At 31.9% G+C, this 14,920-nt stretch overlaps 2 protein-coding genes across 5 annotated transcripts; both read right to left on the reverse strand.

The window, feature by feature from the left end:
- Nucleotides 1–5: 5 nt before the first annotated feature.
- On the reverse strand, nucleotides 6–2,957 carry LOC108344866 (membrane-anchored ubiquitin-fold protein 1). Of its 4 annotated transcripts, none has more exons than XM_017583385.2 (4): nucleotides 2,830–2,957; nucleotides 1,782–2,053; nucleotides 1,236–1,400; nucleotides 6–441 (listed from the first exon to the last, which is right to left on the reverse strand). In XM_017583385.2, exons 2-4 carry the CDS (start codon nucleotides 1,912–1,914, stop codon nucleotides 386–388), a joined length of 354 nt encoding a protein of 117 aa, XP_017438874.1. In that variant the 5' UTR covers nucleotides 1,915–2,053; nucleotides 2,830–2,957; the 3' UTR covers nucleotides 6–385. The 4 variants fall into 4 exon arrangements, with proteins under 4 accessions (XP_017438874.1, XP_052723488.1, XP_052723487.1 ...); XM_052867528.1 differs by lacking the exon at nucleotides 2,830–2,957 and adding an exon at nucleotides 2,388–2,811 and having other exon boundaries at nucleotides 6–262; XM_052867527.1 differs by lacking the exon at nucleotides 2,830–2,957 and adding an exon at nucleotides 2,336–2,803.
- Nucleotides 2,958–6,131: 3,174 nt separating this feature from the next.
- Nucleotides 6,132–13,231, reverse strand: LOC108345877 (probable galacturonosyltransferase 13). The gene is made up of 6 exons (XM_017584710.2): nucleotides 12,588–13,231; nucleotides 11,350–11,405; nucleotides 11,072–11,230; nucleotides 8,712–9,302; nucleotides 7,696–7,998; nucleotides 6,132–7,125 (listed from the first exon to the last, which is right to left on the reverse strand). Exons 1-6 carry the CDS (start codon nucleotides 12,796–12,798, stop codon nucleotides 6,841–6,843), a joined length of 1,605 nt encoding a protein of 534 aa, XP_017440199.1. The 5' UTR covers nucleotides 12,799–13,231; the 3' UTR covers nucleotides 6,132–6,840.
- Nucleotides 13,232–14,920: the final 1,689 nt, after the last annotated feature.

Raw genomic sequence — 14,920 nt, forward strand, 5'->3', positions numbered from 1 at the left:
CTGAATGTTTTTTTGGAAACTGATCACTAAAATGTAGCTCTTCTGAAAATATTTATTGATACAGAGTTCTTTACATTGATCATAAATCACTTAACAAGCAACAAGTTTAACACTGGAAGTATTTTGCACCAAGCTGAAGCACAAGCACAATTGTAGAGTTCATTTCAATCAACAGTTATACCAATTGCACAATGAGGCAGCAACTAGATGCAGAAAAAGAAGAGAAAGCAATAACTCCTTCACATGCCAAAAACTCTTGTACCTGTAGTTGTCATGAGGCATGCAACCAAAGAGTTTGTGTATGAGGAAATCTTTTGAAAGCCATAAAAATGTATAAAAGTGTGACTTTTAAAGTAGATGACATCTTTTCTGTTCAATCTGGACACTATAATATCACACAAACACATTTGTTCTGCTTTACTTCACTTGTTACTTTCCTATCTGTTTCAAGAGAAAAACACCAGAATGTCAAAAAGAATCAAATAAAGCACCAAAACCAGATGAACTCAAATAAGTTTTATATTTATGACATGCATGGATGAACAACTTAAGTAGGGTCTCATTGTATAAGTTGTATCCTATAAGCAATTACTTAAGTTGTTTGTACCACTAATGAGGAAATATAGTTAAGAGTATGCTTAGATAAACTTGTCCATAAGAGAGAAAATAAAATAACCATTTCTACAAACTAGTATTAACTTAAGCATAAACTAATGGCAGAAGTTTTCTTATATTAGTCTATTTTCCTGTAATTGTTCAAATAGTTTTTGTAGGCCAACTGTGATATGTATTCATAACAACTGTAAACTGTTCTCTTAAGCTGACCTGGAGTAATGTGCCTTATATCAAGGTTACAAGCATAGTGTTAGAATATAGTTCTAAATCAAATTTAATCTAAAAAACTCATTTTGTAAGGTGTAGTTTTGTAAAGTGAGATTAGTAGCTTCATCATATAAGTTATTTCACTAGTTAATGTAAGATTGCAGTATAAACAACTCCACCAGCCCCAGAAGGCCACAACTTACATGGGCTAAAGATAACAGAAATTGAGACAGTTTTTCCAATGATAATCGTTCTGTTATTAACCACTACACACCATTTGAAAAGAGCATGAACTCAGTCCAGTCATAGTTTGAAACAAAACCATTATATCTTGAGGCTATATATGCTATATAAAAGGAAAACAGATTTTTGACATACTTTTAAAGTAAAAATAGTAAAAAGTAATGCTAAACCTTTTTCCACAGAAGGTGGTTGCACAACCACATGCATTGTTGTAACTCCACCAGGGAGATCACACAATGGACTCTGACATTCTCCCACTGTTCTGTTGTTCTCCAATATTTTTCCGGCACTAATTAACTTCAAATCTTTAACGGTTCTTGGTCCATAGTCCTTATCTTCAAAACAGAAACGCAAATTCAGGGTTCTCATTTGTATCACTAAAATTAATATAAAGATCATTCAATCAATGACAGCACAATCTCCAGTTTAAACACTTTTTCTTCAACTAATGCATGTGATTTTCTTTGTATCTAGTACACCAGCAAGGCAGCAAGTTACAGCGAATATGGCACATGGCATGAAACATTGGCTATGCAAACACAGTAAACAAATTATATAGGAATTAAAACCGACGTGGTTTTTCAAAATTTAGCTTATGATTTTGATAAAATATGGCATTGTAAAGAGGAACAAATAGACACAACATTACTATTAGACACATAAATATCTAGACGACTGATAGAGATTCCAAAAAGGAAACAAGACAGATAACTAACCTTTTGGCCATTGAGCAAGAACACTTTCTTTCAGCGTTGCAATACTAGTAGCAGCAGAATAACTTTTAGGGCCTATATCCGAATCATCACTCAGCCGAAACCTGATCTCTAGCTGATCTTGGCTCCCAGCCATACCCAGAGACCAGGAAACTTGCAAAAATTCAGAAATCAAATAGCTTCAACCTCAGACCAAAAGGATGATTGAATCACTTCAACTGAGTGTCAGTCATGAAAAAAGGTAACTGAACCAAGTATCTCACTGGAGTAGTACTCTGCAAAATTTGATACAGAAGAAAAAGTTTCAGTCCTCTCTTCTCTCAAGTGACACTCAATACCCAAATAGTGTTAAAAATCTCAATTGGTGTAGTAGATAGCCATGGAAACTATGAAGACGCATGAAAAGTAGAGGCTAAAATCCCAGGCATAAGAATATGAAATTATGAATGGAGAATAAAGGAGCTGGAGCTGTGCCAAATGAGTAAACAGAATAAAGTGATTGAATCCAACAAACAAGTAGTGCTTAAAAGGAAACATGATAGCAGAATTCAACACACTGTGACACAGGAATCTTTCTAAAACAGCTACAAGCCAAAACCAAATCCATACTCAAGAGGGCACTTGTTCAATCACAGAACCATCTTGAATTCCCAACTGGGCCACCTGCAAAACCAGCAAGAACTCTAAAAAAACGGAACTTTCAAGGCTTGTCTCAATTGGGTCAATCACTGATCTGGTTGGCAGTTTTGTCAAACAGAGAAGTTGAGTGAGAAGGGAGATGGAAGAAGAAGTGAGTGGTGTCCTGTTATGCAGCAACTGAAACAAAGGAACAGAAGGAAGGGGTGTTTAGGAGTTTTCAATTGTTGGAATCTCGTTGTTCTATTGATATGTGGAAAGGGAGGAAAATGAGTTATTCTAATTAATTCCAAGAGGGTCAATTTTTGGCTGAATTTCAGTGTCAGAAACTGTTCAGAAGGCTCAATCAATCAATCAAACAAACAAACAAACACCATGTGTGCCACTCCCACATTCTTAACATCTGCGAACTTACCATGGTTTCCAACCTCGTCTTCTATAAGCTGGTCAATGCAACAATATTGCATTAAATCAAAACCACCACGAATTTATTACAAAGGTTACAAATATGTACAATGACTATTTTGATTTTCTTACATTTACTCTGCATAACTTTGAACAAAATGCGAAATTTTGTAAATCCAACATATGCCAAAATAATTTCATGATCATATGTAAGTTTAGATAAATTTAATATTCTCAAATATATAGTTTTATAGTGAATACATATTTATATTTTAAAAATATTCAATACGTTAAAATTAGGAGATTGATAAAATATTAAACAGTTTTTAAATTTCTATACAAGAGTAAGATAAATAAATATCGATTGTTGAATCTTATTACAAAAAGTTTAGATTGAAACTACTAACCCATGTTATTTTCAAAAAAATTCATATTATTCTTTTTAAGAGAGAGATTGGATCATATAATTATCTTACATGGATGCCACATGATTCTCTAAAACAATTATATGACTTTTATACATAATTCTCGTAACCTAAATTCAGTTCTCCCATTCTTACATAAAAAAAACTCTCCACACACATAATTTCATTTAGTTTGTATAAAACTTTGCTACAAAATAGGAAAATACTACACTTTGATATTTAAATTTAATAAAAGAAATTGATGCTATTTTCTTACTAAGAACTATAAGTACATATTTCTTGTATATAATTGAAGACTAAACACCATAATTTGTTTTGTTAAAGTCAGGATACATTTTGTAAAGTTTAAAATATATTGAAATCTATAAAATCGATAGTTTTGAATTCAAGTTTTTTAATATAGTAAATAACTCGAAAGTAAATTTTACCATTTATAGAAATCCTTCTAAACTTAAGTAAGATTTGGCCAAATATTAATGTCATCTTCAACAAAACAATGCTTGGATGAGTTTCTTCATAAGAATTTTTAAAAGAGAAAAAAGTACAAAGAAAATTTTAAATTAGCTGTTTTGTAATTTCTCCGAATTTGTACTTTTGCATAAACTAATTTTAAATTTGCTTATTGAAAATTTCAACTTTTTTTTATGTTTTTTTATATAAAAGTCTTTATAGAAAAGCTGATAGAAAGATCAGGTGAAGGATTGTCTTATTGAATTAGGTATATGAAAGAGAAAAGTTAAAGCCAAAATTTTTTATGGCCATTAAAATTGGTACACATAGATACATCAATAGCTATAGCAGCCAATATTATTGTCCATTGTGATGGAGGTGTTATTCAATATTCCAACCTTGATGTGCTAACAAACCCATCCAAGGAATAGTCTCTATCTAATGACAACTGAAAATATAAATTATGAACAAACCATAAAACTAAGACCTCAAATTACAAAAATGGTTACATATATGCTACTAATTTGTAGCATTCTTATTAGTTTTTGCAAGATTAACCATTTTTCTAAAATGAGTGTTTTTGAAGATTCTCTACATATGAAGATATTATGAGTCCAAATTCTATGTTATTGTTTAATGTAAAATTTTCAAATTAAACTGATCTTGATATGTTTTTAAAACATAAAAATTAGGGTTCATAAATGTATAAAAGTAGAATTTGAAAGTACTAACCAAAAATGAATTCAAATTATCTAATATTTCTTTTGTTCTCTATTATTAGTTAAAAGTTATTTAAATTATGAAATTATGAATGAAACTTGTTAAAAAATAATTATATTTTTACCAATTTATATTCTTTAATTAACTTTAGAACTATATGTGTTTTCATTATCAAAACATGATAATTTTTTTCCCTTAAAAACCTTTTTTTTTATTTTGCCTCCTGATATTTTGTTTTATCCTTAGACTTTTTTTGTTCTCTTAGGTGGTCCTAATTGTTTTCTATCATATAGTAGTGTGTCAAATTATGAGAGTCAATACAACAACATGGATAAAACAAAATCTATTATAGGAACTCAAGCAATAACAAAATTGTTAAAGATTAAAATAAAAAGCAGACATATTTCTTAAAAACATGTTTACAATTAAATTTGAATAAGAAAAAAAGAGTGTATTAAAAAATTTTCTTTGTTCCAAAATTTGTAAGATTAAGCTCTTCTATATGGCTACAAAACTAATTGGCACTTGTTAATTTTTAATCATGCAACCAAATCATTTATCAACTAACATGATTAAAGAAAACATGAAAAGTAAAACATTACATGACATGGTAGGTCCAAACTTTGATTTTAAATGTCCTAAAAAAAGAAAGATAAGATCCTGCAAGCACTTTGAAGGGATCATTGTTCATTAAGGCAGAATAGTTGCAAATGGGATTCACGTCATCACCAACTTTGCAAAATCCTTCTTTCGGATTCTTCTTCTTTTTATGCATTTTATCATTCTTTTTTGTTTGGTTAATCCTTAGTGTATGTTAAAGTTAAAAATCTCTTTATTGTGCAGAATCTCATTACCGTTGGTACTTTTGGACTTATGTGAACAAGGGGAATAAATCAACCCTAATCAGTGTTTCAAAATCCATGCATATGAATCATGTTATCTATTTACTGTTGAAAAGAAATATTCCAGAAAAGTTTTACTGAGATTTTTTTGCCAAAAGAAGTAAAAGAAAACAGTGGAGTCATAAAGAGAAAATAAATAAAACAGAAGACAGTGAAAGAAATAAGATAAACAGATTATGATATTGTATAAAAAAAGGTAAAGTGAATAGACAATGGTCCAATGATTAGAAAATGAGTGATTAAAATCCTCAAGAAAAGTTCTGTTGAAAACATTGAGTATAAAATATTACCAACTAAACATTTAGTCAAATTTGTATTGCATAAAATATTGTGTTTTTTAAATATATGCATATAGGTTGGTACAGGTACTTGGTACATTAGAATAATACTGTAAGCACTACAACACAGACAAGCATCAAAGAAAGTCAAAAACTTGCATATAAATAACTCGTGAAGTTTAAATGTAATAAATTCTTTCAGAATAAAATCTTTTCACTTTTATTCCCGTGACACATTGATCTTCATAAAACTGGAAAACAACAAGTTTGTAATACCATGAAATTTGTATTTGGGAGTTTAATTCAAGTACACTATCAGTGTAATTTTTTAAACGTCAACCAGACAGAAATTACTTTTGACAGTTAAAAAACTTAATATATGACAATTTATGTATACAAAATCTTTACCCTCTTGCTGCACATATTATTTGTTCCATTTATATTGTTTTTTTTTTAATAATTTCTCTAATGCCAATTTTTGTGAATGTACAAAGATCAAGAACAGAATCACTAAAAAGGAATAACTGAAACGGAGAAGGGTAAAAAAGAATATCTGCACATTTCCAATGTCTGTAATCATACACAACGAATAGCAACAAATATAGAAATAGATATATCCTACAGACAATTCCCCAATTCAATGAACCTGTAACAAAGCAATCTCAAGAACTACTGCTCCTACAATTCACCATCATGATATTAAATCCAATAGGGTGAATGTAAAAATTGGTACTAACAAAAATTAACAAACTAAAAAATGATGGGGGGAGAACACTGCACTAGTGGGGAACCTCACAGATTAACTGTCCTAGCACTTGTGTTCTCAACAATGAACTAGTTTGATGACACAGGCACATGAGTATGACCCTTTTTTATCTTCAGCATTGAGTTTATTCTCCAACATTCACTAAGCAATTTTTGATATAGTATCCCCACATAAGACCAATAACAGTATCCTTTCACCAACCAAATATATAGGACGTGTTTGTATGTAACAAGACTGTTGATTCTCATGGCCATGCCAGGATGGCAACTGTGTTTGCAAAAATGTTAGAGGGTGGCAGCAAATCCACCCCCCATGTCCTTCATAACTTTGCCCTCTCAACCAATTTTCTATTGACTTCTCAAAATTCATCTTGAAGAAAACCTCAAAGCCGCAAAAATTTAGATGAAACCTGTATTTACTCGTCCCTTTTTGTAGTATGCATGCACTGTTGTTTCAAACCATAGTGCATCTCATGGCAGACTATGAATCCAAGATGTGGCAGTTTCTAACAAAATCATTTGAATAATTGACATACTTGGTCCAAAATGGCCGAAGATGTTCAAAGCCAATTTGCAACCAAGGTTTCGACTGGCCGTTGTAATGAATAACAGCAGCCTTCTTCACACTCTCAATATCCGTTTTGTTCTGATAACCCAAGCCAAGCATGTGCCAAGAGTGGTCAATAGGGTGAACTTTACCTTTAAATGCAATCAAAGCAGGTGGAAGGGTTCCAAGCTTCCACATCGTCAGGTTTGACCGCAGATTCTGCCATACCAAATAGAACATAAGAAACTAAAGGTCATGTGTTCCCATACTACCACCTAATACATATACAAACAACCTTGAACACAAGCATATATACATGTGTGTGTAAACAGTCATTTCATTCTTCAGGCATTACCTTCTTTCCTGAGTGGTCTCTAAAGCAAAAAAAGAAAACACAACTTAGGTAGTTCTGGAAGTGTTAGAAGTTGTGCTAAGAATTTCCTCACATACTATATAAACTGTCAAAAGTGGTCTCTAAACTTTAAAGCAATATATCAACTTAAGGATTAAAGTGATGAATATTAAATGTTTCAGGGAAAATTAGAATAGTTTAATACTTAAGGGATAACTTAAGAGAGGGTAATAATTTGAGGATGGAATTGATGGTTTATACTAGATATATGATGTATATGTCTATGAATCCATGTGAACCTTTAAACTAGTACCACAGCCATAATTTAAAATTCAGAATTTGCAAGAACTTTAAATTGTTGAATACTGTCAAATAAAGAAAAATAATTGAACAAATGGATTGTATTAGCTTGAGTATATTTGGGCTTAGAGCATTACCTCCTTCAGCCAGGTATGATATGTTTCTCTAATGTTTGTTGATCTCCATGCACGCAGATCAAATACATTCATCCCATAAGCCCAAGCACACTCATCAGGGTCCAAATGTTGTGCAATTAGGGGATGGGAAAAATTGAAGTAGTTCCTAAAATGCTTAGACATTACCCACTCATCATCGCCTCTGCAAGTTTCCACAGCTCCATTAACTTTTCCAGTCAGATTAATTTCCCAAAGCGGAGACAAGTCATGTTGAACCACAACATCATCATCCAAAAAAACCACTTTGTCAAGGTTTGGAAAAAGCTGTTCAACACATAAGGAAAACACAATCAGCATACACAAGAAGAAAATTTTCTCCAACACAAAATGTTCCCATGCTTAGTTGGCTTCGTATGAAATAGGTATATAACTTATAAGTGCTAAATGCTAATGAAAGTAATGCAAATATTAAATAAAAATTATCGATTTGCAGGAGCAACAATACCTACCACCATGGGGAAGGTGGAGCATCCTCCATTCATTTAATGGTTTATATTCCTTCAATAAATTAGCCCCACTGGTAAAACACTTTGGGCCAAGCATTTTACATGAAATAGTTCAATGGAATTCCGCATGTTTTAACACCTAGTTTGTATGTTTTCTTTAATCACTATAATTCATCAGAACTCAGAGACATTCGGTACTGAAAAGCCACTTTTTTCCTACAAATTCAGCTAAGGAGCTTAAAATGCGGAATTTACAGGTAAATACTCAGCTTGGAATGAGGCAGTAAAAAAGCCACGTTCTAAGGTCTTAGGTCAATCATTCATTTTTAGTTCTATTTACTCACTATACACTATCAAAAATATAAATCACACACAATATAAGATTCTTTGTCGAATCTAATATAAATTGTTCCAAATTCTTTCTGAATTATAATCTGAAAAGATTCAACTTCAACAATATTCATAGATAATAGAGAAAGAATAGACAGCAACAGCAGGACAGAAAAATGATAATTGTTGAATCCAACTTACCTCAGGTAAGTAAATGCGGAGATGATTGAGTAAAGATATATACTTTGGACTTCTGGCCTGCAATTTTGAGGCATATTTCTGTGGATTGGTTTCACTGGGATTGTTTCTGGCAAAATTATTCCCATGGTAGTAATTCCTTATCCCATTTTGATTTTCTACGGCTTCAAGTACTGGAACATTTTCTCTCGTCAACCAATCAAACTGGTGAATGCCTTTGACTTCAACTATAGCAGGAGTGATGGGATTTAGTGCAAACCATGAGTGCATGCCCGCATAAGTTTTTTTGTCAGTGATGACATGGAAGACTATTTTGTCAGGATTCTGAGATGAATGCACAGTAGAACTAACAACTACAGCTGCGGCCAAGATGTTATCGGTTGAAACAACAAAATGGTGGTAAGAGTTGTCAGACAGTGTAGGTAGTAACTCTGGCGGAGGCAGTTGTTTGCGTGCATGGGCATTTGAGGAATATTCATCAGTCAAACGCAAAGACAGACAATGAATCCCTTTAGGGACTGAACTTGCTGCAAAGTGCTTATTCATCAACTCTGCAAATTTAGCTTCTCTGGTATCTCTCTCAAATTTCTCCATCTGTTCAAAGACATATTGCAATGTGGCCAAGATCAATATAATTATCACCTAGCACCACTATTAAAACAGGAACTAAAATATCTGTTACGATAAATGTGCCAATGGTATGAAATATTAATAATGATAATGATGTGAACTATATATTTGTGATGAGAGTATGAAGATCTCAAAAAATACTACGAACTGCAGATAAATAGACATATATATTCAACAGATGTACATAATTAAAATGAAAATAATGTTTAAAGTTTAAACAAAGAATGGAAAAATATAATAAAAACATAAAAATTGGAACTTTCAAATGCAAGAAAAAGAAAATAGAAAGATCACTAGTTATAAATAACCAAAAAGTAAAGTATTATTGTAAAATGATTTCAACAGAAATCTTAATCTGAATAGAGATGGTGTCAGGTATATATCTAATTATCAAGTATAATTAAAGAGATAAAGACTGAAAGATGTGTCAAAGATAACCACAACATGAGTAATTTGAGGAAAGAACATCACATTTCTAATTGCTGCTAATACATGATTATAATCTGTCAAGTTTCAAAATATTCATTACCGTTTTTATTTGAAGTAAAAGGTTTCTTTAGATTTCGTTAATTATATAAACAACCTGAAAGATACTTGCGACCAACATGGACATGCCTATTTAGCAATTGTATGAAATTTGCACGTGTTAGTGACTCTTCCAAAATATCACTACGAGAAAGGAGCAATTTTTCATTTGGCCAAATCAACCAATAGTACTCTTAATATTGTATTATTTATACAGTGACTTATGATTGTTTTTCCAACATTTCAAAACAATTATATAATAAACCCCTACACATCTTATAAAACAGAACTATTTGTTATCCGGTGTATAAAAAACTATCTCCAGTAAATTCAGATACAGGAAGACAGAAAGTAAGCACAATCACTAACGATACTTTGTATAAAGGAATCAAACTATAAATTGAATTCCATGGAACATAATGACCAACATACATCTTGGTAAAAGTAATCTACATAATATTGGAGTGTTCCTGATTGACTTTCATCATGAGATAGCATAAAGTAATATGCAGCAGAGTATAAATCTTCTATGTAACATTTAAATAAGGCACATAACTAATTATAGGGCAAAATAATTTTAAAAAATCCCTTTAAATACCTAAGTTCAGTACACATAGAATGAATTTGTGATGAAACTTTCTTTTTTTATGTCATATAATTGTAGTTGCAAACCAATAACCATTTAAGTTAAACCCTAAACATTATAATAATGATACAAGAAAAAGGGCATAAGAATATGATGTATAACAATTGGTAAGACACGACACAGGTAGAGATTTAGCTCCCTAAGCCTACAGTGAGGGGCCATACATAGGGGATAAAAGAAAGATATAATCTTTGATTAGAAAATCTTAACCACTGATTTTCTAACCCATGGTTATAACTGAACTTTATACGCTGAAGTTTATAAACCAGACTTCGCCATCAGCTTGCAGGTTCAAATAAAATATACACAAAAAGAAGACAATAGAGATATTATAAGCTAGAGCATTGTATCAGCGGATATTTTTATTAAAAAAATAGCCACAATTCACATAAGGCACATCAGTTATCCCAACCTCAACCTTCTGATATTCACATTTCAGCAATGCCTAAAATGTGTGATTTCAATATAAGGTATAATAAAGTATAATGACTAAAATTGGAAAACATCTGGAATTCAATTTCAGGTAATACATGATACTTGATGCAAGCATAACACAACTTACCATTCCTCTTAACAAGAAGGCAAATGTTTTTGCATCATATTGTTTACTCTTCATATCAGAAACCAGTTGCTCAAACGAATCAGGCAGATCTAGAGCAAGTGGTATTTCCCCGGTCTTTACTTCGTTGAGGATCTTGTAAAAATCTCTAACTAGTCTCTTCTGCACCATTTTAATCATCATAAGAAGGATTCAGAATTCAGGTCATAGTCATTTAACCAAAATATTTGTAGACTTGACAATTTAACAAGAAATATCTTTGAAGTAACAAAGCTATTTACCGATGAATCATCAACCCTACCAAGAAGCCTTGGTCCTAAACGCCTACCTAAACAATCTGGAGAATAAAAAACAAGGAACCAATCAAGGGTCAGAAATAGACAAAAAGGTGAGACAAACAACGAACTTTCAGAATCTGATATTTGTATTATGGCAAAATATACAAAGATACAAGATGTTTCAAAATGATAGAAAAAGATCCATCAAAACTTTGATTAACAACTGAAAGCACTAGTTTTATAAAGTCGGGGCTGAAAAAGTGCAAAATACAAACCAGATTAATTAATTAACAATAAGAGAATAATTTTCAGCGCTAATATACAAAGCATGTAATCGTTTGCCACATGAAAGAAGCAAGGTAAAAATTTCAGCAATGCATGTCAAGAATAATCATTATCCGTTGTCACCATCACTACTAATCCAAAGTTCAAGTGCGTTAATGCTATGCAACAAATGATCATGAGTCACTTAAATTGGCCAGTTACACTTGAGATCCTGAAATGAAGGCAAATGCTAGCTCAGCTAGAAAAAGGAAAACTGACAAGACAACCATAAGGTAAACCATCTATGATTGCAATAAAACATTTCCAGGCCCCGCTAACCTAGCACATGAACATAGTTTTTACCCCAACATCCAAATCCAGATCCTTCTTAGAACAAATTAACAAAAAACACATGCCAATCCAATTTATCCAAAATCAAACCATACCCACACAACGACAACAAAGGCCTAATCAAATATATCAGGTAAGGTCAGCTACACAGATCACATCAAATTCATTTAGCTCGACACTGGCCAAAAACAAATGCATACACAATGTAACCAAGTGAATAAATAAAAGTCTAATAAGATAACCTATAAGGTGAGATTGGCTATACGGATCACACCAAGTCATTTAGTTAGACTAAAGAGCAAATACAAATGAATACGCAATGTAATCAACAGAATAATAAAAGTCTCAGAAGATATTCCACAAGGTGAGATTGGCTACATGAGCATACCGCATGGATCACCGTAGACGTGTAGTTCGGCTAAAGACCAAATACAAATATACACACAATGTAACCAAATGAAAGGTCAATCAGATATCACCAGATGAGGCAGACTACATGGACCACTCAACATTAATTAGACTAAAGACAAAATACAGAGAGATACACAATGTACCCAAGTAAGTAAACAATGAAAGGACGTAATAAAGTGAAGAATTGGAAGAAGAAGAGAAAAAAAAAAGAGTACCAAAAGAGGAGCACTTGTTGACACCTTCAAGGGTAACAAGAGCGGTGAGAATGAAGACAAAGGGCAACAAGAAAGCAAGGATGAGGATGGTGTGGAAGAGGGTTCGATAGGAAATGTGGCAAGCTGCTACCTTGATCCTCATCAAGTCAATAATCCCATTGTTGCTCGATATCGTGATGCTTCTCATGCTAGGCGAGAAGTGAAGCTGCATCGTCGTCTATGCTGCCGCACCACGACCAGATCGTTGCCCCCTACAACAACCCTACATCCGCCTGAAACCATCTTCATCACCCATGTCCCTGCAAAACCCACCATCATCAGATCCACCCCGGTCGTTCTCGGGTCTCCTCCTAGCCCGCATTGGAAGCTCCAGCCAATTGGGTATCCGATTCTCGCCCCAAGGAATCAACTTTCTTCTGGGTTGTGAAGTTCCTCTTCCATGGATCAAGAACGATGGTGAGAGAGAGAGAAGGACACAGGAACACAGAGAGAGAAAATATGTTTTCTATTTCCGGAAAATTATGAAAATAATAAAGGAAAGAAAAATATGAAAAGCTTTTGGTAGTCAAAACCGTGTTGGGGTTAGAGAGAGTGTGTGTCTGTGTGGGAAGGAGAGAAACGGAAGAGAGAGAAATTTGGGGTAAATGTTTGACCTTGAGATTAGGAAGTGGAACATTGTTTTTTGCAGTTAATTTTAGGTAGCTCCTATGTTTATGGACAGATCTTTAAGATTATGTGGATAGCATTAAGAGAAAGTGGTGGTTAATTTTAGTTAATGTCTTTCTGTTATGACAAAATGTGGTGTAATGTTTTTTTCTCTCACCAATTTGGTGTAATTTAAGACATCCTTCAAAGTGATCTTAGTAATATCCTTAAAAACAATTATAATTTTTAGGTGTATGTAACAAAAAAATTAATATTTTGAGTATTTAAAAAAGGTATTTGTTATGAAAAACATTTAAATAAAATTTCATAAATAAATACCTTAATTAAAAATAAAACTATAAATTTATTTTCAGAAATCTGGAGTGAATATGATACTCCATTTTTTTATAAAAAAAATAGTTTAGTATTTTAAATCTTAAAAGTATATTTTGAATTCTAAATATTAAATTTTAGAGTTTGTCCTTTAAATTTTGTAAAAGTAATAGTACTAGAACTAGAAAAGGTTGACAAAGGGGTGGTGCATTTGTACCAAATATTGTTGGAAGAGGAAAGGTAAAATGCAAGAGAGAAGCTTTAACAAGCCTATCATAAAATAATAAAGTGGGATTTGTATGGTAACATCTTGGAGTGGGATTTTTTAACTAAAACTATAGTGCATTTGATAAAGATGAATAACATAGCTGCAAAGACCACATCTACACCAAATTTAGGTGTCTTTCCTTGTATCAATGTTTTGTTGCAAGATTGGAGTATTACTGTCCCTTTTTTTGTATAAATTAAAATGCGATTCATCTACTAATTGCAAAACCACATCTAATAAACGTAAAATCACATCACATCTATACCAAATTTGTGTACACTTTTTTTGTATAATGAATATTGAAAAAAACACTTACAAAAAATCTTAATATTTGGACACATTGACATACAATACAACTAGAACAAGAAAATTAAAGGTAACTCTAATTTATGTACATATACTACAAATTTTGAGCACAAAAATGTGATGTGGTCATAAAATAAACTTAGGATGAAAATGCAAGGAAAATAATTTTTTTTAAAATGTAAATATATATTTAGAGGATGTTGAAATTTGTGTAATGCATATTTCCAATATACTAGAAAAAAAAATTGTTTGTTGTCAAAAATAAAATGGTGATAAAATATAACTTTTTTTTGTATTGGTAAAGAAAACAAAGAAAGTGAAAAGTAGTAAAGAGTAATATTAAATAAGTGTAAAAAAAATTATAGGTGCCAAAATATGATTGTCATGCACCACAAACTCATAAAATAAGAGTTAAGTTCTTCGTGTAAATATTTTCCAATTAATCTTATATGCTATTGTTGAACGTTAAAATAAAAATAAAGTCTATTGTGAAATTCATAGATGGTTGAAGTTATAAAAGTTTTATTGCGTGTTTGAATTTGTAATGACAAGCACATTTTTTTCTCTCATGATAATGTGTTTGTAATGGAATTTGGTAAAACGAACAAATTTGAAGCCTTCATAAAAGTCTTGAGGAGCCATATTAATTTGGTAAAAGGCCTCTTTATTGTTAAAGTTTAAAAAATATGCTCTTGAAATAAATATAAATTTTAAATAAACATTTCTATAGTAATAAACAAATTATTTGTAATATTTACTTCCATTTTCTTAAATAAATTTT

The sequence above is a fragment of the Vigna angularis genome, chromosome 8, assembly GCF_016808095.1.
Source record: "Vigna angularis cultivar LongXiaoDou No.4 chromosome 8, ASM1680809v1, whole genome shotgun sequence".
NCBI lineage: Eukaryota > Viridiplantae > Streptophyta > Magnoliopsida > Fabales > Fabaceae > Vigna > Vigna angularis.

What these genes read in the sequence shown, in the direction of transcription:
- LOC108344866 (XM_017583385.2), bottom strand. Translation starts at nt 1,914, where the DNA reads ATGGCTGGGAGCCAAGATCAGCTAGAGATCAGGTTTCGGCTGAGTGAT. An exon ending in TCTTGCTCAATGGCCAAAAG is followed by an intron (nt 1,401 to 1,781) that starts GTTAGTTATCTG and finishes TCTGTTTTGAAG; the next exon opens with ATAAGGACTATGGACCAAGA. An exon ending in ACCACCTTCTGTGGAAAAAG is followed by an intron (nt 442 to 1,235) that starts GTTTAGCATTAC and finishes CTCTTGAAACAG; the next exon opens with ATAGGAAAGTAACAAGTGAA.
- LOC108345877 (XM_017584710.2), bottom strand. Translation starts at nt 12,798, where the DNA reads ATGCAGCTTCACTTCTCGCCTAGCATGAGAAGCATCACGATATCGAGC. An exon ending in CAACAAGTGCTCCTCTTTTG is followed by an intron (nt 11,406 to 12,587) that starts GTACTCTTTTTT and finishes TTTATTCTCCAG; the next exon opens with ATTGTTTAGGTAGGCGTTTA. An exon ending in TCCGCATTTACTTACCTGAG is followed by an intron (nt 7,999 to 8,711) that starts GTAAGTTGGATT and finishes TGTGTTGAACAG; the next exon opens with CTTTTTCCAAACCTTGACAA.